The sequence below is a fragment of the Molothrus aeneus genome, chromosome 17 (assembly GCF_037042795.1).
Source record: "Molothrus aeneus isolate 106 chromosome 17, BPBGC_Maene_1.0, whole genome shotgun sequence".
NCBI lineage: Eukaryota > Metazoa > Chordata > Aves > Passeriformes > Icteridae > Molothrus > Molothrus aeneus.
In genome coordinates, this window is record NC_089662.1 from 643,452 (window position 1) to 670,638 (window position 27,187).

A 27,187-nucleotide genomic window follows, 5' to 3' on the forward strand; every position below is an offset into this window, starting at 1 on the left:
GTGAGATCAACACTTGAAATGTTTAGCTGAAATAGCTGAAATAGCACAGGAGTGTGTTGTCTTGGCACAGTGCTGGCTGGGGGCTGGTGTCACACCATGATCCCTCTGCTCAGGGGCTGTCACATCCCTGTCACCTCCACGCTGCTGGCTGTTTGCCATGGTTGCCAGATGAGTGGGAGCACCAAATGGGAGGAAGTTACAGCTGATGTGCTCATTTTTATGACAAATTTGGGAACGTGTGGTGATATCTTCAACTCACACATGGAACGTCTGCCTTATTGAAAGGAGCTCATCCACACTCCCTGCAAGAATATGTGGCTGTGACAGCTTTGTAGTGAGATTGTAGCCTTGGGGATGAGGGAGCCAAGCTGTTGGCCTGCAAGGTGTTTTTGTCAGTTTATGTGGGTTCTCTGGATGTGAGGGGGGGTAATTGTTCTGGTGCAATGCTCCAGTGTAGCTCCACATCCACAGGCAGTGTGCAGGGGGAGGTGCTTTGTTGGTGTTCCTTTCTCAGAGCAGTTTTGGTTGGTGCCACTGCAGCTTTGGCTGCTCTATGGGTTGACTCATGTCTTCCTTGGTCTTCCAGCTCCATGGGCTTGGATAGTTCTGCAGCTGAACTGTAGTACGAGCTATAATTGCCTGTTCTGAAGGGACGGCTGATGCTTTAGTAAAATATTTTGGAAAAACCATCAGTGGAATATATATAGCCTTTGTCACCTCCCCACCTGTGGCTGTGGGACGGTTCTGTGGGAAGTGTGACACCAGCAGAATAGTGTGGCAGGGTCAGAGGCCAGAGGCAGCCTTTGGCTTGGGAACAGGGTTGGAAAGTTGTAGATGTGTGCAGGACACTCTGGAGCCAGGTCAGGCATTGTCTGTCAGGCAGTGAGAGCTGAACTCAGGACATGTAGCTTATACTGTGCCTTAGTGTGAAATTAAGACAGCAGCTCCAGCTGTTGTTTTGAACAGGAAATGGAATGAAATCTGAACTGTAGAACAAGGTCTGGCTTCCTGGAACTGAAGAATGACTTCTCCCCCTATTTTTCTTGTTGGCAGGCGGGTGCCATGCAGCGTCAAAGATCTCTTCAACTTCTGCTGGACTCTCTTTGTGTACACTAAGGGTAGGATGCTTGCTTTGCCTGCATGGTTTGTATACATTCCCAGCTGTGAACTTCTGTTGTGTTGCTTGACGTGATGTGCTGTCTCTTAAAGGTAATTTCCGTATGATTGGAGATGATTTAGTAAATTCCTATCATTTACTTCTGTGCTGCTTGGACCTGATTTTTGCCAATGCCCTTCTGTGTCCAAACAGAAGAGATTTGCTAAATCCATCATTTAAAGGTATGGTGGGGATAGATTATTTACAATCGACTGTGCTTTGTTCTCTTGGCTCATTTGAAATGAAGTTGAAGGTTGGTTGTCTTCCCCCCTCCTCCTGGTTCCCAGGCTTACCAGTGGAATTCCACACTCTGGAGATGAAAGCCTCTGAGGATCCTCCCTGCATCATTGCCACGCTCTGCGAGCTGCACGACGGGCTCCTTGTGGAGGCGAAAGGCATCAAGGAGCACTACTTCAAACCATACATTGCAAAGCTGTTTGATAGGAAGGTACATCTTGTGAGTTTTATCAGCACTTGCTGGTGCTCTGTGGTGGTCTCGAGATCATTTAAGTCCTGCAGGTTCCACAGGGGAAAGCAAAGGAACTTGTTAATGAGCAAAGGAACTCAGACTGGCTCAGGTTTTCTTTGTATTTTAGCAGGAGCAGAATTCCCTCACACTTTTAATGCTGTGTGCTGTAAGGTCTCCCCTGTTTCAGCTTTTTATGTCAGTGAAGGATCTTTACTTTCCTTTCTTGGCAATGTGAAACCGAATCATGAAGGGTGGTATTTTCTTCAGGCAAAAAAAAAGTGATCTCCTTGTGAAAGAATTGTATGGAATGTCTGTCAATGGGGTGTGTGTCCTGCTCCTTTTCTTGAAGTTGAGCAAAATGCTTTGAAAGGAGAGGTTGAGTTTGCAGATGTACAAATTGTCCTGTCTAGTTCTGATCCTGGAAATGTTTTCCAAGCTCTGTGGAAGCTTCTTTGTAGTTGCTCATCGAGCCAGTCCCTGAGCCAGCAGTGAGCAGATGTTGCATTGCAGGGCTGGCTCTGAGCAGTGAATTTGTCTGGAGCTTGGATCCAGTTGGGCTTTGTGCTCTGTCTTGGTAATGGCACTGTAGCCCTTTGGTCCAGGCCAAAAAAAAAAGAGTCCAGTTATGCACCTAAATCTCGGTTTTTTTGACTAAAACCATCATGCTCTCACACTTGAAGCAGTTTTGATTTTATTATCTAAGGCACTTCTGCTTTTTATTCTTAGATCTTAAAAGGAGATTGTTTGTTGGATCTTTGCAACTTTACAGAAAATAGGTAAGTTACAGCTTTTGTTCTCAATCATAGGGCTTGGTTCATGTCTAAAGCACAGGCCTTTGTGTACTGAATCTCAGTTTTACCATTCCATTGTGTTTCCATATCTAATGGGTTTTGAGTATTTGACCACCAAAGCTGCTCTCTGGTTGAAACACTTTCTGGATCAGAGGTGTGGCCAGTGTCAGGAGTTCAAGCTGCAGGGATTTTTTCTTGACACCAGGTTTTTTGGTGCTTGCTCTGATTTTCTGGCAACCGTAATCTTTGAATAATGTAATGCAAACTAAAACCTTGGCTCTGAAGGTTGCAGATGTGTTTCTGTACACATATTATTTCCAAGTAGGGAAATCTCTGAATTTATTTCTCCATCTGTAATTGAGTGTATAAATCTGTGCATATGGCAGATGGACTCAAAAGAAAAGGAAGCAACAATTGCAAAACCACAAAAAAGAGGTGTGAACAATTTCGATGGGAGGGAAGTATAGTTGTTTCAGAAACTCTGAATTTGCTTCTGAAAGCTACTTTAAATGCAAACTATAAAAAATCCTTGTCAATTTTTTTGCCTTTTGCAAAAATACCTATTAATTTGTTTCTGCCTTTTGTTTGTGAGCTTTTAACTTGTTGGTTTACTTTGGGAATTTTGAGCAAAGACTCAGTTGTTTTAACAATGTAGATAACACCTCAATTTAGATATAAACTTGTTTCTTTGATCATTGAAAATTGAATTTCTCCTAGTATTTCTACTTTAAGATTAATAGTCTTCCTTCAGTAACACTGTCATATGGAATGACACAGTAGTCCCTGTTCTTTTGCAAGTAGTCTGACATCTCAAAGACTCTTGTTAGCGTCTCTGGGGGTTTTTTTTGTCCAGCTTTCCACAGACCTTTACATTTTCCTGAATGTCATGGGGCAGCTGAACCTGTGATACAGTGAGGTTTCCTGTGGGATCACAGCATTGCTTGTGTCATGAATACATTGTTATATTCCATTATTATACATGCTGGAACTGCATTCCTGGCCCAACTGCAGGCAGGATTATTGGTGCAAGCCATTTCTGATTTTCATCCAGAAGTTCCATTCTGCTTCCCAAGTCTATGTTTAAAGCCTTGCAACCTTGGTGGGATTAAACATTCCTTTTTTCCAGCTGGGTTTGGTGGAATAAACAAAATTAAGGATTTGTTTGGTATCACATGTCAGTGATGATTTTAGAAATAAAACCCAGTCAGGTAACTCCTCACTTTCCCCTCCTCTGCACCATTAGGAAAATTATGGGCTACAGAGTGGCAAACCCAGAAGTGCAGCAGTTGGGTGCAGTTCTCCCTGGTGCACAGATTTAACCAACCTCTGATCAGCTGAGCACTTCCAGATTGGTTTATTCACAACTGGCGTGAAAGCAAAGTTGGTTTTTCCCTCTTCTTACTGATATCCAAATTCTGGTGGAAGAGTGATTCCTACAGTGATCCTGGAGAGGTTTTGGGTCCAAGGACAGGCAGGGATGACCAGGGGCAGGTTGCTCAGGGAGGTGGGAGCAGCACTGCTGCCCAGAGCATGAAACTCTGACCCTGTGTTGTTTGGGGCAGCACCTGAGCTCCTGGGGCACCTTCTTTGTTTCTTCAGCAGTTAAACCTTTGCTGTCAAACCTGGGCTTCTCTTTCAGCAAAGCACTGAATAAAGAGTATGAAGAGTATGTTCTGACCGTGGGTGACTTTGATGAGAGAGTTTTCCTGGGAGCTGATGCTGAAGAAGAAATTGGCACTCGAAAATTCCCTGCAGATGTGCCAGGAGAGAAAACAGCAGCAAGAGCTCACATGGAGTGTCATCTGCAGCAGCATTTTGAAAAGGTGATTCATTTAACATGGCAAGGTCACTTGAATATCTCCTTCAAGTTTTCTCACCCTTATACACTCTTTGAATCATTGAGGTGACTTGAAATTTCTTCTTCCTGAGAGGAAGATGGTGAACACAGGCTTCAGTGCTGTCTTGCTATAAGGAGAAAAGGTGGTATCTTTTTTCCTGTGGAATCTTTAAAATAACTATTCCTTAAACAGAATGAGTGCACTTTCATGTGTATAGTTTGTTTTTGTCCAAGAAAAATCAGTAATTAATACCCAAATATGTAGGTCTTAGTTTTGATCAATCTTCATTTATATAATCATCCCACAAAACCTTGACACTGGATTAGTTTTCCCACTGTTTCATTTCTTAGGAAAGGAAAAGTCAACTTTCCTACTTTTCTATGGAAAATAAGATTCACACATAAGCCTTAACAAAGTGTCTCTTCATTACAAAAAGTAGCCTATAAACAGAGTTAGTGTTTCACTGTGTTTAAAAATGTATCTAATGAAGCTGACATGCAGGAAAACAGTTGCTTGATGACTTTTTAATCTTTGATAAGGGGGGAAAATAGTATTGGCTGTGTGAAAGAGCCATATACTGTTTGATTTACATGTCAATTAAAAAATCAGAATTCTTTTACTATGATACTGGTGCAAGTGTAAATGAATCATAGGTCTTGGCTTTTTCTCCCAAATATAAGTATATTCTATAATCAGGCACATTAAAGGTGGGAATTTGGAAAGGGGTTTTTAATTCTGAGCTTCAGTTTCTGTAGTACAATAATATTACTGTTTATGCATAACAACTGCAGGCTTCACCTTTTCTCACTATTTGCCTTGTATCTTCAGAATGTTGTCAGTTCAGATAATTAAATCCAAAAACTTTATTGCATCACTTCTAGAGAGCAGGATACCAATAGGTAAGCACAGTCCACAGAGCTCCATCTGCTCAGTGCCACTTCATCCTTTGGATGGAGGATGTAGGGAGGCCCATTTCCGAGGGAATGTTCTCCTGTGAACCTCTCCTGGGCAGCTCTGCCACCCACTCCTTGTGTCACCCAGCTAATGCAGTCGGCGGCTGAGAATGGAAGCATGTGCTTCCTCTTCCTTGCCCTGTATTTTCAAAGTTCAAATAAGCCGAAAAAGTTACAGGTTTTAAGATTTTACGTTTTGTTTTACTGTGTTTTAGTTGTAAAATCCCTTTGAGTCAATTTTTGTCTGCTCAAAGATTTGTTATGTTTTCTATTTATGGAGTCCTGAGAAAACTTTGGCTCATTTTTAGTCACTTCTGAGGTCTAAGGTGAAGCCTTCACATGGTTCTACTAATGGTGTAATTTTAATCTCTGAAGGAATTTTGCACGAGATGCTCATTTGGAAGGTAATTGAAACAGTTTTGTTGGCTGATTTCTATTTATTATTTTTCTCTGTCTGACAGAAAAGGTCCTTTGCACCTTCAACCCCACTGACTGGCAGAAGATACCTGCGAGAAAAGGAAACTGCCTTCACTCCTGTGGCTTCAGCCACACAGAGCGTGAGCCGTTTGCAGAGCATGGTGGCTGGGTTGAAAAATGCACCAAGTGAACAACTTACAGCTATTTTTGAGTGAGTATGTCCACTTCAGCTGCTTTCATTGACACAGAAACTCATCTTTTGGCTTTTTTTCCCTTTGGGGCAGAATATTTTGGTCTGTGTTTCTGTATTATTTCTTGTTGAAGGATCTTCTGTTTTCTCAATGATCTTGTCTGGAGAAGGATGGCTGAACACACACACCCCCCCCCCCCCCATCTGACTTGTCACCACCATTGTGTTAATGGAGCTTCAGCTTTTGCTGACCTTGATTTATCTGTCTGCTTGAAAGCCAAATGCCTTTTTTATTTGTTTACATTTTAAACAAGTACTTATCAATTAAAAGATGTGGTAACCATGTTGGCAGAGGTTTTGAAGAAGGGCTTGTTCAGGTGAACAAGCTGCAGTCTTTGCCCTCAGCTGGGAAGATAAAACTAAAAGCACCTACAGGCTGCCCATTTTTCCTTGACACTACTGCAGGGTGTGTTGGTCTTACCCCATGGCACAAGGATGAGCCTCTCAGTGACCCTGGTCACTGTCAGTGCTGACCTGGAGTAGCAGCAGCCATGTTTCCCACTCAGGATGTTCTGGTGGCTGTTCCCTGAGCACACTTCAGGTTACTGCCTTCCTCCCTGAGCACAGCTCATAAAAAGCAGCAATTGAATAGTAAACACCTGTAAAGTTGCTGGGTGTTTGCCTAATATCTTTCCAAGCTGAGGTCCTGCTATGTTACAGTGTAAGGTCTCCAGATGTATTTTTACAAATCAGAATGGAGATTTAGTATTAGCACTTAATATTTGAAGACCAAAAGCAATGTTCTTTTTAAAGTAACCATTATGAACAGGTGAAAAATATTATTTTCTGTTCTCATCTTTGGAGTCACGTACATTTGAAAGTTTGCTAGCACTAGTTCCTAAAAGTTTACAACTGTGCTCTGTGGGATGCATTTGTTTAGAATGTTTCTTTGATTGTTTTTATAAGGACTGATACTATTTATACTCTACAATTAAGACATTAATGTGTCTGTAATCTCTAATAAAACATGTGTTTGTTCCAAATTATAAACCAGCCTGTCAAGAAAGAGGTAAATATTAAAATGGGAACAAGAATTGAATGAGCCTTTGGCAAGAGCTGTGATGGGTACTTTGCTCATCCAGGATGTGGGTTCAGCAAGCACTCAGGTCTGTGTACTGTGTCCCTGGAAGAAATGGACAAACTATAGTTTGGTCTGTGTAATCTTCTATGCTTTTCAGTATTTTCTTTTTCAAATTAAAATTCCATGGAAAAGCTTTGAAGTTAATTAGAAGGCTTTGTTCAAAGAGAAACCTTAGCTGATTTTAGTTCTAGCTTTTCAGAGTAATTCAGTGTCTTAATTTGACACAAGCCACGGGCTGCTGTCCTCTAAAACAGGATTGCTGGAAAATTCAGAAGCATTTAGATTGAGCATCTCCAACTAGAGATATTATGGCCCTTTTTTATGGCAGTAACAATGTGGAGTTCATCAGTTCCCCCAGTCTGTCTGGTCTGGCTGTCTGTCTCTGCCCCGACACGGGTAGGGTGGTTCTTGGGTGGCACGCGTTTCAAAGGACGAGTCTGGACTCTTCAGCTTTTCGGTCTTCAGATTGTTTATTGTTTCTTATCTACAAAATTTTCTGTCTGCCCAACAGAGGTCTGATCTGCAAGCAGTCACAGGCACTCTCTGACCACCCACGGGGCGGTCATGTCTTTTTATACTAATATCTACGTACATAATATTTATCTTTATTTCCCAATACTTTTCACCCATGTTAGCAAGTGCACCTTTACCATAAACCAATCCCCAAGTGCCAACATCACCACAGGAGATGGAGGACAAGAAGAAGAAAGAAGAAGGACAAGACACGCCCTGATCCCTCCATCTTGTCTCCATAACCCCCCTGTACCAAAAACCTTAAAGTCTATATTTCACCCTCTAAATGTGTCCTTTTACACCTTTTACTCTAAAGTGATTCTCTTGTCCTCAAACTCTTGTTATTTCTGTGGATGGATCAAAATCAAGCCACCAAACATTCTTGGCAACATTCCAGGATTTTCGAGACCCCCCAAGGGTTCTCCTGGCATCTCTGAACATCGGGAACGATGTGCTGAGATCCCACACAGTCTTGGTAGGAAATGGGAAGATGCTGCTGCCTATTCCCTCTAAACTTTTCTGTGCTGCCTCAAACTGAGCCTGGCCAGTGTGGTGTTGTGGGTGCCTTTGGTTGGTTGCTTGGCTGTTGCAGTATCCTCCTCACTCCTGGCAGGTTCATCTTTCTCCTCCCTGCTGCTGTGGTTCTTGCTTTCTTCTATGTTTATTCAAGGTCTGCAGATCCTCCCTGGCCCTGTTAGGAAGAGAGGACATGATACTTGTGTATGTTTTGTGTTTTCCTCTGTCTGTGTAATACAGGTTCTTGCTGATGAGGAGTGCTTGGTGTAAATTGGCCTGTCTTTTTATTCTGATTTTATGGTTGTTGTTTCTTGATATTTATTTTTTAAACTGGTTATTAATGGGTATAAAAAAGGCTTTCTTTGCCTTTGGCTTCAGGTCTTGTGCCCGCAGCCCCTTGGAAAGCATCATGAGCAGAGTGAAGGAAATTGGTGAGACCTTCTGTTGCTGCTACACTCAGTCAACAGATGAACAGCCAGGATCTCACATAGGTATGGACTGAAAAGCATGGGGTGTTTCAAAATACTAAACCAGGGCAAACAGAATGCTTACCTATACTGTTTTCTGTATTTATTACAGTGAAGCTGGTTTTATCCCAGGATACACCCAAGCAGAAAACTGCTGCTGTCAAATAGTACACTGTAAAATGCAAAAAGTTATGGTAGAGTAATCCCAAGACTGCAGTTCAAACTGGGATAACCAAGAAATTATGGAAAAGCAAAATTACATCGCAAGAAATATTACAAGAAATAATCCTTTAAAATGTTTATGGAATTTCATGCTGTGTCTGGGACTAGTGGATTTCTGAACTTTTTTTTTTTGTTTGCAAAGTATATATATATACTCACGTGAACTATTGTTTTGATGAGAACAGGTGCTGGTCAGTTTAGTCTTAACCCTGTTTGTGCCAGTGGCATTTGACTTAATCTCTGTTGATTTTAAATTTCAGATTTTGCTGTAAACAGATTAAAACTGGCAGAGATCTTGTATTATAAAATCTTGGAGACTATAATAGTGCAAGAAACACGGAGACTGCATGGCAAGGATCTGACTGTAAGTAAAGAACCAGTGAAAGATGAGAACACTTTTTGTAGCTGTTTCTTGGGAGTTTATCTTCAGGCAGTTTCAGAACAAAGTACTGTAAAGCACTCTGTGTATGTTGTTAATACTAAAAAGGGGAAATACATGGGAGCTGCCAAAATGTATTTTTCTTCTACAATTTAGACCAGTATAACTATCATAACTAAACATTTGAATTTCTGTTGCGTTCTAGAATTACAACTTTATGGACTGATAACTTTTATTATCTTCTTTACCCAATGAGCAGTACCAATGCTTTATGTTAGTCAGCACTACAGTTGCTCTGCTTTATGATGCACAGCAATGAGGCCAGTTCATTTGTCCATAGCATGCAAAATGTGATCATTTTGGTGTTGTTACTCTACTTCTGTTCTCCTCAACTTCCCTGTAAAAAGGAGGTTGTGGATGGGAGAAGAAGACAGCTTCTTTCCAACAATAAGCTGTGTAGTATTAGTGCCACAAAATTCCAGCTCGTGTTTCCCAAATGTGAGGCCAGTGGCATTGATGTGCTCTCTGCAGGCTCTCCTGGAGCAGGATGTCTTTCACCGCTCCCTCCTGGCGTGCTGCTTGGAGATCGTGCTCTTCGCCTACAGCTCCCCTCGCACCTTCCCCTGGATCATTGAAGTTCTTGACATCAGGCCATTCTACTTCTATAAGGTAAATAAGCACTGGCTTAGGACAGGATTGGTATTAAAAATGGCATGTTGCTGGGTTAAGAGTCATAGAGTCCTCCCTAGGGAGTCAGGTAAGACAAGGACTGATATTAAGTGTGCATTAGGATATCACTATAGGACACAAAGTAACACGACGTGGACACGCTGCTCTTTCAAGGTAAAAAGAGACTTTTTAATTTCTGACTCCAACATTTATAGATTTCCAAAAGTGACAGCGGATTGGAGGGTGACAGTGCCACCTCTCCAATGACTCTGGACAAACCAACAGTCCATAAATTTCTCCTTCTCCATAAAAGAATGCAAAACAATAAGTTATTTACATAAAGTGTGTGAGAAAGCTCATTACAAGAATGTAAACATCAGAAGGCTTAGAAAATCTTAAAAAATCAGGGCAACATCAGGCCTATTCTAAATGCTGGCTGTCCTGAAATGTATTACTTGGAAGGTGTAATGCCAGAGCTGAAGCTGAAATATAAAGAACAAAACCCATTTTGTAAATTGTACTGATCTGTAACATACTGCCCATCAACTTCTACTAGACTAAAGCCTTCAAGCATATATTTTGTTGATCTTTATATTTATTGACTACAGTGTAGTTCTGAAATAGCAGATACAGATCTGAAATGTTGGCTTTGGCTGCTACTACTTATCACAGGCTTGCTTTGCTAAGTTTGGGGGCTTTTCCTTTATGTAACAAAACATAGAATATCTTTTCCAGAGTTTTCTCTGGTTTTGCTCTTCATTTAACCACATTTTCCCCACTTCCAATGTAACTTGATTTTTGACTACTTCAATCCTTTTATCACCTATCCATATACCTCCAGTTTTTGCTGGATGCCTAGCAGCTTACTGGGTTAGTTCTGAATAAATCAAGTAGTTCTCTTTAGATGACAGCAAGCGAAAAATGGAAGCCTTTGAGAAAGCTGGTTCATTATCTGTCCTTCCTTTTTCCTTTACTCCTCAGCTGTGCTGTAACAAATCTGTCAGTATGGCTGTGGCTGTTGGTAGCCTCCATCAAAACTGGTGCACATCCAACTTTATGGAACAGATTTATGTTTGATTTGAATTTTCTCAGCTATTCAGTGTATATTCTTGCAGCACTCTTATTTGGACAAAAATTGCCATTACAGGGGTCTCACACAAGAGAGACTTGTGACATTTGTAACTTTGTTCTCTAGGTGTATCTTCTTCTGTAGCAGGAATAACCAAAACTGGTCTTCCATGGAATTTTTGTGGCATTTCCATCCTTGGAGCTTTAGCAAAACAGGCTGAATGCTCCTCTGATAGGAATGACACAGGGAGGATCTTGTGTTGGAGTATGATACTGCAGTCAGCTCTGTTCAACCCCCATTTGTCCATGTCAAGGGTTCTGAGTGCTTCTTAAATGAAACTTTAAAGCAGTGGTTTTCAGCTCCTCATGTTATGGGCTGCTTGTTTGCAAGAGCTGAAATGCTGGGGCTGTCACATCCCCTGCTGAGCAGCTGTACCTGATCACATGTCCCAGGTCATTGCTGCATGTGCCCAGTGCTTTCACTTGTGCACAGTTAGCAGTGGTGAGAGAGGCCCTAAAAACCGTGGAGTGAATTGTTGTGCACTAGTGGCATATCTGCTATCCTCTTCCAGCCCCAGGTTGCTTTGGAAAAGGGGGTTAAACGAACAGAGTTGGGGAAGATGAAGATGTGAGGTGGAGCCTGGAGCACTCTGTGTTGACGTTTTGAACAGGAGCCTGAAATAAATAACAGTTAGATGGTGTTAAACATGAGCAATGTGACATTGCTGTGTGTGTGTCATTGCCATCAGGTGATTGAAGTGCTGATTCGGTCTGAGGAAGGACTTTCCAGAGACATGGTGAAGCACCTCAATAGCGTTGAGGAACAGATTCTGGAGAGTCTGGCCTGGACTCGGAACTCAGCACTCTGGAATGCACTCGAGGCCTCAGAAAACAAAGTCCCAACTTGTGAAGAAGTATGTGATCTCATTCCTGTTACTAGGAAATTGATGGGTTTTTTTCTCACTTTTTTAATTTGGAAAACTGTTCAGATGAGATTATTACTGCAGAAAAATCTTCTATTAATAGATTGTCACAAAGAAGGGAAATTAATTTTTTGTCTTAGACTGACATTTCTTACTTCTCAGGTAATATTTCCCAGTAATTTTGAGGCCAGCAATGGAGGAAGTGGGTTTGGGCACTTGCCCATGATGCCATTATCTCCCATAATTCATCCTCGAGTGAAAGAGGTTCGGACAGATCTTGGTGGGAGTTTAAGACGAGGTAAGTTTAAGGCTTCTGATATTATTTGAATGTGTGAATTTGGGGAGAGGGTTACAATTCTTTGTAATTGGAAAAAGCATCCTTGAATCTGAATTGAGAGTTCAGAATTGTGAAGTTTATTTGAGTGAGAGAAAGTCTAGATGCACCCAGTCAAACCAGTGCTGTGACTAACTGGCTGCAGACAGTGCTCAGACAGTGCTTCCCTTCTGGACTAGAGAAGATTTTGCTGCTGCCTTGATGCCAGGGTGACCTTACTCTGAGATGGATTGTCATCAATCACTTATTGTCCATTGATGTTCGAATTTTTCCAGGGTTTTTTTGGGGTTTTTTTTTTGCTTTCTGTTAGTTTATGGTCAGTGAGTTTGACTGGATTTTAGGTGATTTTTTTTTTAGATATAGTGACAGAGCTACACTTAAATCCAAAATCCTGTTTTTGTGCCGGGTGGAGGACAATGCTTTGCCTACAGTGTTCTGTCCTCTGAAGCTGCTCTTTGCGGATTCCTGGATCTCACACAGAAGTGTCTCCTAACAGTGAGGGTGCAGAAGCAGTGCCAGTACTGATGATTCCTTTGCATGCTTCTCTAGTTAGGAATTGCAGCTTTTGTTGTATCCCAGACACTGGTCCGTATGTTCTTGCACGTGCTCTGTGAACTGGTGGGCTGTGTAATGTTGTCTCCTTCAGTGTTTGTCTTGCAGCAAACAAGGCTGTTTGGTGTTTTTTTAAAATACTCCTTGGGAAGGAGATGTACAAGCAGTTTCTGTGTTAGGGCTTGCTGATGGAAGAGGAACCAGATTGGAGATGGTGTCTTACATATGTCTCTCAATCCCTGCAGTCTCCAATCAGTCTTACCTGGCCAGTTATCCAGATAATTTCTGACTCATGGGAAATAGGAAATTCTTGTCACTGTGATTGTCAGACTGCAGCAAAAAGCCTGTGAGCAGAAGCCTGGTACATTAGTGCTGTGTACTTCAGGCTTATTACTGGAGCAAATGTTTGAAAGCAACAGGAAAGCCTGAGAGGAACTGGGGCTATGTGAGAGTGGAGTCACCTGCCTAGGAGCAGTTTAGAGAGAGTTTGAAAGCCAGAACATAGGGAAGACAGCATGTCCAAGGAGTGTGGTCAGGGTTTCTGTAGAGGGAGGTATTTACAGGAGTAACACTTGCAAAAATTCCCTAATTGCTAGGCTGACTGGAGTAAGTACCTCTGATCCTGTGTGTTCCTCAGTCTCTGTGGATCAGAGTGACTGCTCAGCTTCCATGTGATACCTGATGGCAGAACTGCACTGTCTGGGGTGACTGCGAAACTGAAAAAAGTCAAACTACAGATCTTGTTCTTAACACCTCAGAACAGTGAACTCTGAGAGCAGGCCTGAGCTATAAGTGATCTCTGCTGCTGTAGTTGGAAGGTATCCTTTCACCTTCTCTGCAGAAGTATTTCCATTAAGCTGCTATTGTTAAGGTTTTGTCGGGTTTATTTTTTCTTCCTTGACATGCCAGACGTGCAGCCATTGTCTCCAATCTCCGTTCACGAGCGCTACAGTTCTCCTACAGCTGGAAGTGCTAAGAGAAGGCTCTTTGGAGATGACAGCCCCAAAGAAACGCAGATGGAAAAAATCTTAACGAAAGGAACTAAGCTGACAATTGCTCCAGCATCAAGCGTTGGTGCTGAAAACATGTCAGCATCTCCTGCCCAGACAGTGCTGACCATGACAACCACTACAGGACCAGGAAAAGCAGGACAGAAGGTCACTATCCCACTGCATGGTAGGAATTCTTGCTGCTTTTCTTCTCTACTAGGATATTTTCTTTAGTGTTAAGTTATACTTAGACCAACCATGCATCTTGAAAATGTGTTGCTTGTTCTTTCTGAAAAAACAGTTACTTTGTCAACAACAGCTGTCCTGGTTTAAAGGACAGGTGTCTGCCAAGGAAGGCAGGAACCTCCCTTGGAATGCAGAATATGACCCCCTTCCCTCTGAATTATTATAACTTTGAAATGACGGGGCTTTCAGGCAAAGATACCAGAAAAGGAATAGCAGTTCCTTACTAGCGTGTGTGTGTATAACAAGGCAAGCCAACACCAAGCCCGGCAGCACCGACGAGCAGACGCAGAGCCCCAGGGCCGGCCTGGTCCCGGCTGCAGGCACCTTCCCCTGCGGTGCAGTTCCGGGCACAGCCAGCAGGGGCGCTGCTGGCTCCCGGCCAGGCAGGGCAGGGCGATGATTCCCCCGGGGCTGCAGGGGGCGCTGTGGCGCGAGCTTGGCTGCCTCTCTGTGCACGGCAATGGTGGGCGAGGGTGGAAGGGATGGAGAAGGGGCTGCCTTTGGAACCCTCAGGGACGGCTGGTCCTGCTGCACCTCTGGCTGGGGAAACGGACTGCAGCAGGAACCTTGGAAGCAGCTGGAACGGCAGAGGCGAGCAGATCCTGTTGTAATGAATGAGATGTAGCAGAAACTGCAGAGCTGTGGCCCCTGTGGGGCACCCCGGCAGGCAGGGGTACGGGACTACAGGGTAGTGAAAACTCAGAGCAGCGGCAAAAGAAGAGCAGGGGCGGGCAGAGGTCTCCTCTGCAGCAGCATCACACAGCCAGGGAAATGCATCCTCCAGGACGGGGCTGGGGCTCAGGGTCTCGGTCTTTCCCCTGAGGCACCCGAGCAGATGGCAGGGTCCTTTCCAATGAGGCACGGTGCCAGTGATGTCCCCGTTCGGTGGCTGCTCTCAGGAGCAAATGCTCACTTATGGCACAGAAGCAGGACAGGGCTGGGCTGCAGCAGCGAATTCCCCCCATAAACAGCAGCTGGAGCATCCTGCTCTGAACCCAAAGGCGAGAGAGGGCGAGGAGCTGAGCCCAGCCTCTCACTACCCGGCCAAATTTTCGGGGTATCTTTTACCTTCCAAAGAGAAAACCCGCCAGGTAAAGACAGTAGCCAGCCAAACCCTTCCCCATCCTTACCCTGAGCCAAGGCAACTCCTTTTATCTCTCTAAAGTACTGGTGGTTTTTGTCTCTTAGAAATGTATGGGAGAAAATTCCCTGAGAAAAAGAAAACAAAAGGAGCAATCCTAAGCTCCAACTGCTACTAAAAAGGTTAAGTTTATATTGACATCCCACCTTGGAGACATCTGATCCATGGCAAGCACACTGAGGATTTCTCCTCTTGCAGAAAAGATCATGTTTGTGCTATTTCCAGTTTTGCCTTACACATTAATCAGTATTTCAGTTCTCAGCTCCATTAATGATTTACTGCAATTTGTCTTAATTTGGTCTGTTAAAATCTCAAAAGGCTCTGGAACTTCTAGATAAGAGTTACATGATAACATTAGCAAAATACTGTGAGACTTCTGTTTTGTGGAAGTTCGGTGATACTTGAATATTTCTGAAAATCATACATGAGCAATGAGATTTTTAGCCGTTCTTAATTTAAAAACTGGGTCTATAGTTAAAGATTAAAATAAAAATTCTGCACTAATCATGTTTAAGGAGATTTTCAGCAAGATAATTTGATTACTGAGGAAACTAATGAGGACTGTATAGGATATGCTGTCAGTTTTGGAGAATAAGAATTAAAAAAAAAAAAGAATACCCACTTTCCCCCAACAGAGTGGAAAACCAAGTACAGAAATTGTGATTGCTTGTGAACTTTGTACTTTAAGATAACCTTTAGAAAAGATCATTCACATTCAGATTCTCCTTTTAAACCTTACCAGAAATGTAGTTTTTACTATTTCTGAAGACTCTGTGGGACAGACTGTAGTACAGAGGATGAGATGTCTTCAGTATCAAATGTTCATAAATGAGCTTGATTTGCTGTTTGACTTTGCAGCATGAAGAGAGCAACCAGTTTATTTCTAGGTATGTGTATCCTCTCCAGGTATTTCAAATGACATGGGTGGAATCACCTTGATCCCCATTTCGATTAATTTAGGCCAGCCATGTAAAGTGGATGCTCAGGCTCCCTGCCACCCTCCTGGGAACCAAGGAGCAGAAGTGGTGCTGCCAGCGGCCAGCAAGCCGAAGAGAACGGGCTCCTTGGCACTGTTCTACAGGAAGGTGAGTGCCCTTCCTCAGAAGGGGGGCTGTACTTGTGCTCGTGGCCATGCTGGAGCCTGCCTCCCTGTGCAGCTCCCATTACCTTCAGTCTTCACGTGCCTTAAGCTTGGCACATGCAGTCCTTATATACCTTGAAGAAGAAGGAAAAAGATGTTGAGTGTTGCAGAGAGTCCAGTTTTCTCATTCCCACCCATGAGATTTCTTTTTCTTTTTAATTAGGAGCTTCTATAAATAAATATCAAAGGCATACTTTACTTCAGATTTTACTTCTCTTGGCTATTTTGATTGCCCTCACATTTGCAAGGGTTAGACAGACCTGACATGAGAGGATTTTCCTGTGTGTCACTCATTCAAAGCTGCACTGCTGTGGATCCAGCATCTGGAGATGCTCCTTTGCCACTTTTAAGGCTGCCCAGCGGTGCTGATCTTGCTGGGCTGGGGGCTCAGGAAGCAGTGATGAATAACATAGTAGCTTAAGGTTTCTAAAAAGAATGAGTTTGATATAATGCAGGATTTAAAGATTAAGTTAAGAACTGGGTGTCCTTCAGAGTAACTTCAGATGACTTACTTATAGTTGCTTTCATTTTCAGTGTGCATTTTGTGAAGGGTCTTTGGAGGAAGCAGGGTAACTTGGTCTAGATGACTACAAAGAATATATCCCTAAATTAGTCTCTCTCAAAAATACTAGAAGATTTTTCTTTGCTGTTATTTTCTTACTAGGTAAGTTATTTTCTGAGGTTTTCCCCTTTGGGGGTATCTGTATAGATACAATAGATCTTAAGAAGTTCTACCATGAACATTCTTTAAGGTACAGCTTAATAAAAAAATCATTTCTGTTAACACTTGTAAGCCACATCCTTTGTCTGAACTATTGGTTCTTTAATTTTGCCAGTGACAGGCGGTTTCTCTGAGAAAGGATTAAGAATTGATCAGTCACCTGCCAGTTGGGAATGTTGCATTTTGGAAGTTTTACTCTCAGCTGGGGAGAACTTCAGGTGTAGCTGTGTCTTTGACTAAGCATGTCATAGACAACATAATTCCTCTTAGTTATGAAAAACTAAAACCTTGACTTATATTTGTCGTTAAATTTTGACTTTCCATTTATAGTGATCATTGTACTCAGAATGATAATTTTCCCCTACTTTCCTTTCTTGCTTCTGTTCAGTAGAGCAAGTGAAAATGACACTACCCCTTCCTGCTTTCCAGCATAAGGAAAGTGCCTAATTAGATAGTGAGGGATATGGTATAGAAGCTGTAGGCATAATGTTTTTAGGTGGATTTTCTGCAAGTGTTAGAGGTTCAACAGTTGGAGAGTGGACAGCTTAGTCTTTGAATCCCAAAATTCCAGAATGATTTTGGTTGGAAAGGACCTAAAAGATCAAATCATTCCATCTCCTGCCATGGGCAGGGACACTTTCTGCTAGACCACACCCCATCCAGTCTGGCCTTGAGCACTCCAGGAGAGGGCAAGAGCAGCTTCTCTGGGCACCCTGTGCCAGGGCTTCACCCCCCTCCCAGGGAAGAGTTCCCTCCCAGTATCCCATCTAACCTTGCCCTCTGGCAGTGGGAGCCATTGGCACTCCAGGCCCTTGTTCCAAATCCCTCTCCAGCTCTCCCAGAGCCCCCTTAGGCAGCAGAAAAGGCTCTAAGGCCTCTCTGGAACCTTTTCTTCTCCAGGCTGAACAACTCCCACCCTCCCAGATCTTTCATGGGAGAGGTGTTCCTTCCCTCTAATCATCTTCGTGGCCCTTATAGAATATCTCTGCTTTGATGTCTTTTATTTCTGCAGGCCAGGATAAGCTTGTTTGGCTTCACTCTTGACTGTGTGTCTTTTCCTTCCAGGTGTATCATTTGGCAAGCGTGCGCTTGCGTGATCTGTGCTTAAAACTGGATGTTTCCAATGACTTGCGCAGGAAGATATGGACATGTTTTGAATTCACATTGGTTCATTGTGCTGATCTTATGAAAGACAGGCATTTGGACCAGCTCCTCCTCTGTGCTTTTTATATCATGGCAAAGGTAACATGTAGTTTGAGGAAATAAATGGAATTTTATGTTCCATTTTATGTTCAAAATATCAGGTGTGTTCAGCATTTATAGTTTGACTGATTCATTCGTGTCCTATTACTGGAGGGAAGGGGAAAGTCCTTCCAAGAAGTGGATGAAGTCTCAGTATGGTTTTTTCCTTGTTTTGCATATCTTAGCTCACTGGCTCATTGATGGAAATTCTTGACAGAGTTTTTGTTTTCTTCTTGAGTGCATTTACAGTAGCACTGGTTGACACAGACAAAGCACTGTTTGGTCTTATTGCCCTGTATTTGTTTTCTGTCCCATTTGTCATCTTGACAATCTGTTGATCTAAACTAAAAATTCCATTACAGTTACAGAATTAGGCAGGTGCAGAAATTTGCAGGAGCAAATTTATGTAAGGTGGTTTCTATTCCCAAAAATCCTTTTAGCTTTTGATGATTCAGGCTGAGGAATTGAGGTGGTTGCCTGTTGTATTTCATTTCTTATTTCATTTGCCAGCTTTAATTTAAGGTGGTGTTAAATTGGATTGTGAAACTGGACTATTGGTTTGACTCAAACTTGAGCTGATGGTTACAGTGTCCATCAAGCCTAATTCAGACACAAAATTCAGGAGGCTGGATTATCTTTTCTTGTGGGCAAATGAAGAGTAGCAGTGTGTGGAGGGAAACTGATGTTTAAATTGTGGCTACCTGTGCTCTTAACTGCAGCATGGGTTAGGTTCACCTGATGTCAACACTGATAGCAAAGCTATTTAATAGTGCTCTGTATTTTATCATGTAATTCATCAGTTGTTTTAGGGTTTTCTATAATCCAAGCTTTTGAATGCTGTCTCCAGTGCAGTGTGAGACCTGACAGTTTAGCCAGAGATGTTCATACATTGTCTCCTGGCTCCTACTACAAAAACTGTTGCTTGTCTGCTCTTAAAATTACAAATGTATGGCTGAAAAACAGAACCCTTTAAGAAATAAGCTATTTTGAAATAAAAAAGCAAAGTGAAATTGCATGTGTGTACCTGCCTAATGTCTTGTTCAGGATTTCCCCGCTTTCTGTTTAGAAAAGTTAGGGATCCAGTTTCCAAATTCACAAAACACATTTTTGACTTAATAGTATTTCCTTTCTTTAATTTTAAGTGTCATTGGAAGAAAAGTCTGGAAAGGAGTAATGCCTAAGCATCATAACTAACAAAAAGCTTTAGTAGCTAAGAAACAAGGAATTCCTGAACAAGAAAAATCTTTGTTGTTTCATGCTCTCATCACTAGAGATAATTTTTTAAATTATGTATCCATAGTAATACTCCTCAAAAAGCTAAATACTGGACCTAGGCAGTGCAGCATTCACACTTGCACTTGGTCTTCAACAGCCTTTTCTTTTCCAGGTAACCAAGGAGGAAAGAACTTTTCAGGACATAATGAAAAGTTACAGAAATCAGCCCCAGGCAAACAGCCATGTAAGTCCATAACACTGGCTTTACTTTTTGTAAAGCTCAGAAGTGGCTTTTGAAGTCTTTGTGCTCATAAGAGAAGTCAAATCCTCTACAGTGTAATACTTGCTCCTGTTCAGTTGGATTTCATCTAGTCTCCTGACCTGCCTGCTTTCCTTGACAAGAGTGTTTTTCCTTGCTATCTTGTAGGTTTATAGGAGTGTCTTGTTGAGAAATACTTCTGATGATGTTCCATTGCACAAAAATGCAAACCCAGATATGGTGATGACAGAAGGTGAGTACAGCAAAGGAATTTGCTCTTTTCAATAACATACTTGGGGCTTTTAAAGAACTGGACAGTCAAGTAATAAGTGGAACAAGTTTTACAGTTTTAAGTGTATTAAAGAAAAAGATATGTATTGTTGAAAAAGAAACCATCTTGTAAGTAGCTCTCCTGTGTATTAGGTATGGAAAATAACACTTCCTAGTTGGAAAGCATATTTAATTTCATTTACCTAAATTTGGTTGCTCAGGGTGGAAGTGTTTTCTTAGTATGTCAATGATACTGTAGTTCTTGGATGGCAACACTGATAACAAAGAAGAATGAAGATTAACAGTACCTGGAATATTATGGTGGGTTTTTTTTAATATCGTCTATTCTGAAGACTGAAGTAGAAATAATTGTTTCAAAAAAATAAAAATGCTAACTCTCCAGGACTGCCATTTTCTTATATTCAGGTTTCTTTTAAATAAGTAATGGTTTCTTTGCTCTGGGTTAGAGAAGAAAAGGGATAAGAGTAGTATTTGAGAAAAGCATGGAACTGTGCCATGCCTGTTTTGAGTGGCATGTCAGGAAAGTGAGAGATCACAAGCCCGTGTATGAACCCATGAGCAGATCTGTAGCCAGGACACACATAGAATTTAGTTTGTGGCAAATTCCCTCTGGGTGGGATTCATCTGCCTTAATGAATATTAGAGCCATTTTTAAAGGGCTGTTGAGGATTCTGTCAGGGTCATGGAAAGTACTGATCTCCTCTAAATCCTGTCTGACACCTCCACAGTTACTGGATGACTTGGAGTATCTGAAGTGACACTGGGCTCTGGTATTTTGTCAGACAAATATACGTGGTTACAAAGTTCTTCAGTGTCTTTTCCTACCAGACTTTCTTCAGTTTATGGACTCATGTCTCCTTTACACAGTATTAACTCCGAGTCTTTTGATGCCAGTTCACAGGAGCTGTGCTTGTGTTGTGAGAGAAGGAAGGCAGATGGACAAAGGAGTCACTTATGGGTGTGAGCTGGAGCTTTGGATGTTTGTCTCAGTGCACTGATTGCCAGAGACTTTGTTTGCTGCTCTGTTTTACTTGGCAGACAGCAGAATGCAGGACACATAGAAGGTTGTGTTCAGTAGCACTTCAGCTTAATTAGGGGAGAGCAGACATCAACAGAAATACACCTGCTGTGTGGCTACAGCTTTTCCCACTTAACAGAACATGCCTGAACAAATGGCATCATGACTTCCTTGGTGCAGATCTGAGTTGAGCACCAAGTTTTTCTCTGCTAGCTGATCACAACAGACTTTCAGAGAAGCCAAAAGCTGGGAGCTGTCAAACTGCTTAAAACTTAGTTTTAAGACCAAGTAATGGCTTTGTACCACTCCCCACACTCTCCAGAATAAACATGGAAGAAGGGGTCAGTTGTGCTACAGTTTCTTGCTACAGCTATTTCCAAGTTTGGAATAAAGGTTGATACTGGCCTTTTTAGACATAACCCACAAGCCTGCTCACAGCAAATGGTAGCTCCTCCTGATGTTCATAACCACCTGCAGCACACCCTGCTCCTGGCTCAAGCACATTTCTTGAATTCCTGTCATTGACTGGTCAATTTATGGACAAGTTCTTGCCAGCTGGACATCGTAAGTTCAACTCTGAAGTGCCTGGTTTGCCAATGCTGTAGTTTTGAAATCTGAAGCTCTCTTATTGTTAGACTCATCTATGAAAGCTGGCAGCTCCTTGGGACGGTCCACAGCAGAGAATTTGAGTGAGTCAGAAACAGAGGAGAGAGGAGATCTTATTAAATTTTACAACGCAGTCTACGTAGGAAGAGTAAAGTCATTTGTACTGAAGTACAATATCACAAACCAGGATCATCTGGTAAGTAAAGTATTTTGGAATTAATACTCAGAGTCATTTTTTCTGGCAGTTAAATGTATGTCAGTAACTTTGTCTTGTCACCTGATGTGGGTCAAGTCAGATAATTGGAGGTAATGGTATGAGCCCTTGCTTTAACAGTCTTTCAAGAGGACAAATGTAGATGCTGCTCAGTTTGCAAACCCATTTCTAACTTCTTTACATCAGTGCAATACCTACTTGCTCAAATGCCTGTAGACTGTCTGTGTGAGGCATCTGGAAGATTAATTCTGTTGCTTGGTCATTACTTGAATTGTTGTTTCACTGTCACGAGATAAAATATTCTAAAGAAGACCTGGAAGCGTACGAATGTTCTCTTGTGTGAGGTTCCTGCTGTCAGGATGTTTGGATTGAGCAGCCGTGTCCTCTCGTGCAGGTGGAGGCGCCGCCGCTGTCGCCGTTCCCCAGCATCCGGCAGCAGGCGGTGTCGCCGCGGCGCATCTCACAGCAGCACTCGGTGTTCGTGTCCCCGCACAAGAACGGCGCCTGCCTCACGCCCCGCACTGCTCTGCTCTACAGGTTCAATGGCAGCCCCTCCAAGGTACAGACAAAAACAACTGCTTGAGAAAGGGTTAATTGTCTTCTAATTAGGATGTGGTCTAGTGCAGTCCTGATGTGTTATAATGAATAGTCTCTCACTTTGCACTGAAAGGTAGAATTCTGTATGTAGACTCCATCACTCAGAGGTGCAGGATAATCTGTTGTTCTCTGATATTTCAGACATAGAGCAAGTTTGAAATGGAGTCAGAGTAACTCATTATTTTTGTCTTGATCGCAGAGTTTGAAGGACATCAACAATATGATAAAACAAGGTGAACATAGGAGTAAGAAGCGAGCAATAACAATTGACAGTGACACTGAATCCCCTTCAAAGCGACTCTGCCAGGAAAATGATGATGTTCTACTAAAACGTCTGCAGGATGTTGTCAGTGAGAGAGCAAATCACTAAAAAACTTCTGCTTTCTGTGGGATCTCTAAGTTACGGAGCTGGATACAGCTGTTGTGCTATTTATTTCTTGGTTTTGTATATAGACAACTGTCAAGTTCCTTCAACACTGAACTTTCACCTGACTTGCACAGGACACAAAAAGTAAAGAGTTATGTAGGAAATGCCAGTGATCTTCATGCCCAAAGACCACGCTGTGCTATAACTTACTCTGAGCTGTTTTAGCAAAAGTGTTCTGTGAAAGCCATATTGGATTTTCTCAAGCCTCATTTGGAGCATCATGAATTCTGAGTGTAACTCAGCTTGTAATACCAGTTTTATTATTAGAATAAGAGTGATAAAGAAATTAGTGAAATCGGTGAAGTTTCCTCAAGCTTTTGGCATTTAGAGAAGAAACTTACCAAGTGCCTTATTTGAAAAGAATACAGAATTTTATGTATTATTTTACTGTGGAGTAACTGGAGGGAAAAGAAATAAATTATTTAGCCTCAGGAAGAGCTGAGTAGTTTTGAACTGTCAGAACTTATGTTAAAGTGTAGGTTGTGACATGTATCTGACAGCTTTTGCAGTAACAAAGGCAATAATCTAAAAACACAAGTAGTGGCGACTTAGGTTGGACTCTGGTAAAGCCCTGAGATGCAGTTCTTGTGAGCCTGAATTCCCTTTCTTTTGAGCCACTGGTGCTCCATGTTGGAAGCCACAGAGCAGCCTGCCCTAGATGCTGTTCATACAGATGGCAGCTCACCCATGAGAAAATACAGTTACAGCTGAAATCAGCAACTGGGGTTTGGCCATGTTAAAGCTGTTCAAATGCTTTAACAAAAATTCATTTAACAAATTGAATGTCTTTTTTTTTTCCTGAAGACCTTTAGCCTCTTGTGTAGTATCTACACTGAATGTAAGCCCATCACATAAGGAGGTGTGTATGTGTGAGGTTTTATAGCTGTTGAAGGCTTGGGTTCACTGGAAAAGTAGAAATTCCAGCATCCAATTCTTGTGACTGAGTTTTTAATGCTGAAGATTTGGTAGGGTTTTTTTTACCAAAATGGAGAAAAGTCAGGGTTTACTCATTACTGTAAATCAGTAGTTTGATCTTATTTTATAATTGTATTTAAGGTTAGAGCCATAGAGAAACTTCTCAGCACTGTAATTTTCAGTTTCTGTGTAACTCAACTGAAAAAAAAAAGAACAACTAAACAGGACTTATTGAGGGATTCTGTTTCCTTCATTGGCTGGGTGGGTTAGTATGTGAGATCCACAGGTCATGGGGAGAACACTGCCATGATTTTGAGCAGCCTCAGCAATGATGAAGGAGAAATTAATTTCTAAGTGTAGGTGTGCAGGGACACTACTCAGCAATGAGTAAAAAGTTTACAAACTTGGTTTTGAGTCATTAACTACTTGAATATTTGATATTTTTTAAAACTTTTTTACTTTCAAAAAAAAGGTGCTTGCCCATGGAGAGCTGCAGTATGAGGAAATGGCTGTGCAGTGGAATAGGTTTCATGTAGCTATTTAATTTTAATCAAGTTTTAATGTTTCTCTTCAGATTTTGAGATAAAAAGTGGAGGATTGCAGTCTTTCTGCAATAGGATAGGAAATTTATGGTTAGGCATGACAGCATCAGTCTTTCCATGGTATTGTACGATGAGAGTTTACAACGAATGACATGGTTTTAATTCAATATCATGTGCACATCTCCTGGTGTCTGCTCCTCACACTGTCACTGCCTTCTCTGACAGTAGACAACTGATGGAGCCAAAATTCTTATTAACTATTATGTATAGTGCTTCTTCATTAGGAAAATGAATGTACTACAACTGGATGCAGCTCAGAATTCTTCACCTTTTTAGGTGATCTAAAAACTATTTTGGGCTTGTTGAACAGCTAAAACAATAACTTACATGGAATTTTTGTAACGGTTTCAAAGTGCCTTCACATGTAAATCTGTATTTTATAATAAACAACTAAAAAGCATTTTAATCTGTGTTACTGTATTTCCTGTTGTTTTGCTGTGCCAGTTCATTAAACAATGCCTTCTTATCTGCATTTTCTGTAATATCAAAGACCTTCGTCATTTTTGTGCTCCCTCAGATTTCTTTGGGATTTTTTTCTGTTTGAATTCGTGACATTTCATGTGTTTTGTCTGAAGTTTCCTCCAGACGTTTCTTTACTGTTTGTATTTCAGTCAGGGGTGGATTTTGGGAGAAGGTGAGTAATATATTGCATGAAGTCACCAAAAAGCACCAGAAGGGAGAGAACCCTGCAGTGACAGGTGATGTGTCCACAGAGGCAGGTGTGACTCCAGCAAAGCTGAGCTGTGGGCTCCTAGTTCATCTCTGAGCACTGCAGGCATGAGCTCCAGGTGCTGGTCCTAGCTGCCTTGCTCCCAGATGTGTTTAAGAACCAGCCTTGGACAGGTTCAGATCTGTAACAGCTGGTGTCATGCTGGTTTTGTTGCTCCAGGTCTTACCATAAAGCTGGCAGGAACTCAGCTTTTCGAATAACTCTTGTTCATCTGCTCTATGAGGGAAAAAAAGGCCGATTTGTGCAGATTCTGCTGTAATGACTTCTTTCTTGCCAGAGCTTTTGCTTTAAAAGACTAATCTCTAGTTCATAGAATCACAGAATCATGGAATATTCGAAGTTGGAAGGGACCCACAAGGATCATCAAAGTCCAATGCCCTGCCCTGCACAAGACACCCCAAAAATCAGCATCATAGAATAGCTTGGTTTGGAGAGGACCCTCAAAATCATCTCGTTCCTCACCCTGTGCCTGGGAATGTTGTCCAAGTGCTCCTGGAGCTCTGGCAGCCTTGAGGCCGTCCTCATTCCATGGGGAGCCTGTTCAGTGCCCAACCACCCTCTAGGGAAAGAACCTTTCCCTGATACTCAGCCGGCCCTGCCTGGGCACAGCTCCGTTCCCTCAGGTCCTGTCCCTGGTCACGGAGCAGAGATGGGAGCTGCCCCTTGGGAGGAAGCTGCAGACCTGAGGAGGGCTGACCTTGTCTCCTCCTGGCTGAACAAACCAAGGGACCTCACATGGCACGTGAAAATCAGACGATCCAATCAGCATTCTGCTTTAGACACGTGAACAGCTGGGATTAACCAAGAGACGTGTGAACAGTAGAAACTTACTGTAAATATAGCCCTTTTAGGGATAATTAACTCAGCTCCACTTGATATTGATCATGGTGTGATGTCCCATTCCTGGTCCTCCACACTGCACTGAGGGACCCCAGCACCTTCAAAAGCATTTCCCTGGGAACCTTACTGACTTCATTCCATGAGCGGCCTGAACTCTGCTCTCCTCAGGGCCAGGCTGGAAATTTTGCTGACACTTTTCCTCCTGTCATCAGAGATTTTAAACTTGATTGCTTTGTGGTCACTGTGGCCAAGATGGCCACCAATCACCACTTCCCTTACAAGACCCTCTCTAGTAGCAACAAATCATGGAGGGCACCTTTCCTGGTCAGCTCCCTTAGTACCTGTACCATGAAGTTGTTATCCAAGTGTTTTAGGAATTTTCTGGACTAGTTTGTGCCAGCTGTGTGGTGTTCCCTGTTAACATCTGGCAAGCTGAAGTCAGATAAGGACAAAGGTGATTGATTAACACATGTTCCTTAGTGTCATGGTCCTGGCTGGGTGGCCCATTGTAGTCACCAGTTTTGTTTGTTTGTCTTACCCAAGGATTAGTTACCAGGAAGGGGATGATGAGGGTTGTAGCTGTGAAAACCTGACTGGTTTTTGGTTTTTATCTTTGTAAACTTCCTTCTGCAGCTAACCCTGCCAGCAGGGGACAGCATTGTGGGCAGCTTGAACTCAGAAATTAGGCTCTTGTATTCCAGACTTGCAAACCATCCTGTCTGCTGGGGGTTGAGGGATTTCACCAGTTCTTCAAATGAAAATATCACCTCCTTAATGCTCCTTGAAGTGGATTCAGAGCTTCCCTGTTTACTACAGCTCAGCTTTCTAGAGTCTCCACCCCTGTGGAGAATACCAAAAATCTGCTAGCTCTTTGCATATAAGCACTATGTTAATAATAGGTTGCCATATTCCAAATGTTGTACTGAGGTGTGGCCTTAAGAAAAATTTGTGGTTAGACTGCAATTAAACAACTCGGGGAATCGAAACTGATTTTCTCTTAAGTTTCCCGTTAGGAATTACCCTTCTTGTATTGCTGTTTTGTGACTCATGAGGGGTTTTTGTTGATGTCTGAGGAGTGGTAAGAATTGAAACTGGGGACACAATACAAAGCCATGAAGAAACTGTAAGTGTGTAGGCAGTGCTGGGATCACAGATGAAAGAAGCTGAGTGTGTCTTAAGGCCAAAAGAGGCCGAGTAAACAGAGATTACTCAGTTTGATTGCTTTGATTACAACAATCAAAGTTTGCAATAAGCACAGAACTCATTTCCCAAGTAGCAGTTCTTGAAAAACTGGTGTCAGATGAACACAATGCCAAACTCCTAAAACTTTTTAACTTCTTTGAGTGACCAGAAGTGCACTGGAGGAAGATGCATCAGAGGCAGGTAATGCTTGTG

The 27,187-nt window shown here is 42.2% G+C and overlaps 1 protein-coding gene across 5 annotated transcripts; it reads left to right on the forward strand.

Annotated features, from left to right (window-relative positions):
- The first annotated feature begins 654 nt into the window (after nt 1-654).
- Nucleotides 655-24,622, forward strand: RBL1 (RB transcriptional corepressor like 1). Of its 5 annotated transcripts, XM_066561634.1 has the most exons (19): nt 655-1,118; nt 1,310-1,338; nt 1,444-1,604; nt 2,352-2,401; nt 4,056-4,239; nt 5,669-5,835; nt 8,363-8,475; nt 8,934-9,037; nt 9,584-9,721; nt 11,539-11,703; nt 11,875-12,010; nt 13,508-13,774; nt 15,881-16,059; nt 17,902-18,078; nt 19,466-19,537; nt 19,721-19,805; nt 21,497-21,663; nt 22,076-22,240; nt 22,478-24,622. In XM_066561634.1, the coding sequence occupies exons 3-19, from the start codon at nt 1,473-1,475 to the stop codon at nt 22,646-22,648; spliced, it is 2,472 nt and encodes an 823-aa protein (XP_066417731.1). In that variant the 5' UTR covers nt 655-1,118; nt 1,310-1,338; nt 1,444-1,472; the 3' UTR covers nt 22,649-24,622. The 5 variants fall into 5 exon arrangements, with proteins under 5 accessions (XP_066417731.1, XP_066417730.1, XP_066417728.1 ...); XM_066561633.1 differs by having other exon boundaries at nt 1,080-1,338; XM_066561631.1 differs by having other exon boundaries at nt 1,080-1,604.
- Nucleotides 24,623-27,187: the final 2,565 nt, after the last annotated feature.

Excerpts from the sequence above, each read along its gene's own strand:
- RBL1 (XM_066561631.1), top strand. The coding sequence starts at position 1,221 with ATGATTGGAGATGATTTAGTAAATTCCTATCATTTACTTCTGTGCTGC. Across the intron at positions 13,775-15,880 it reads GGTCACTATCCCACTGCATG|GTATTTCAAATGACATGGGT; the intron begins GTAGGAATTCTT and ends TATCCTCTCCAG. Across the intron at positions 19,538-19,720 it reads AGCCCCAGGCAAACAGCCAT|GTTTATAGGAGTGTCTTGTT; the intron begins GTAAGTCCATAA and ends GCTATCTTGTAG.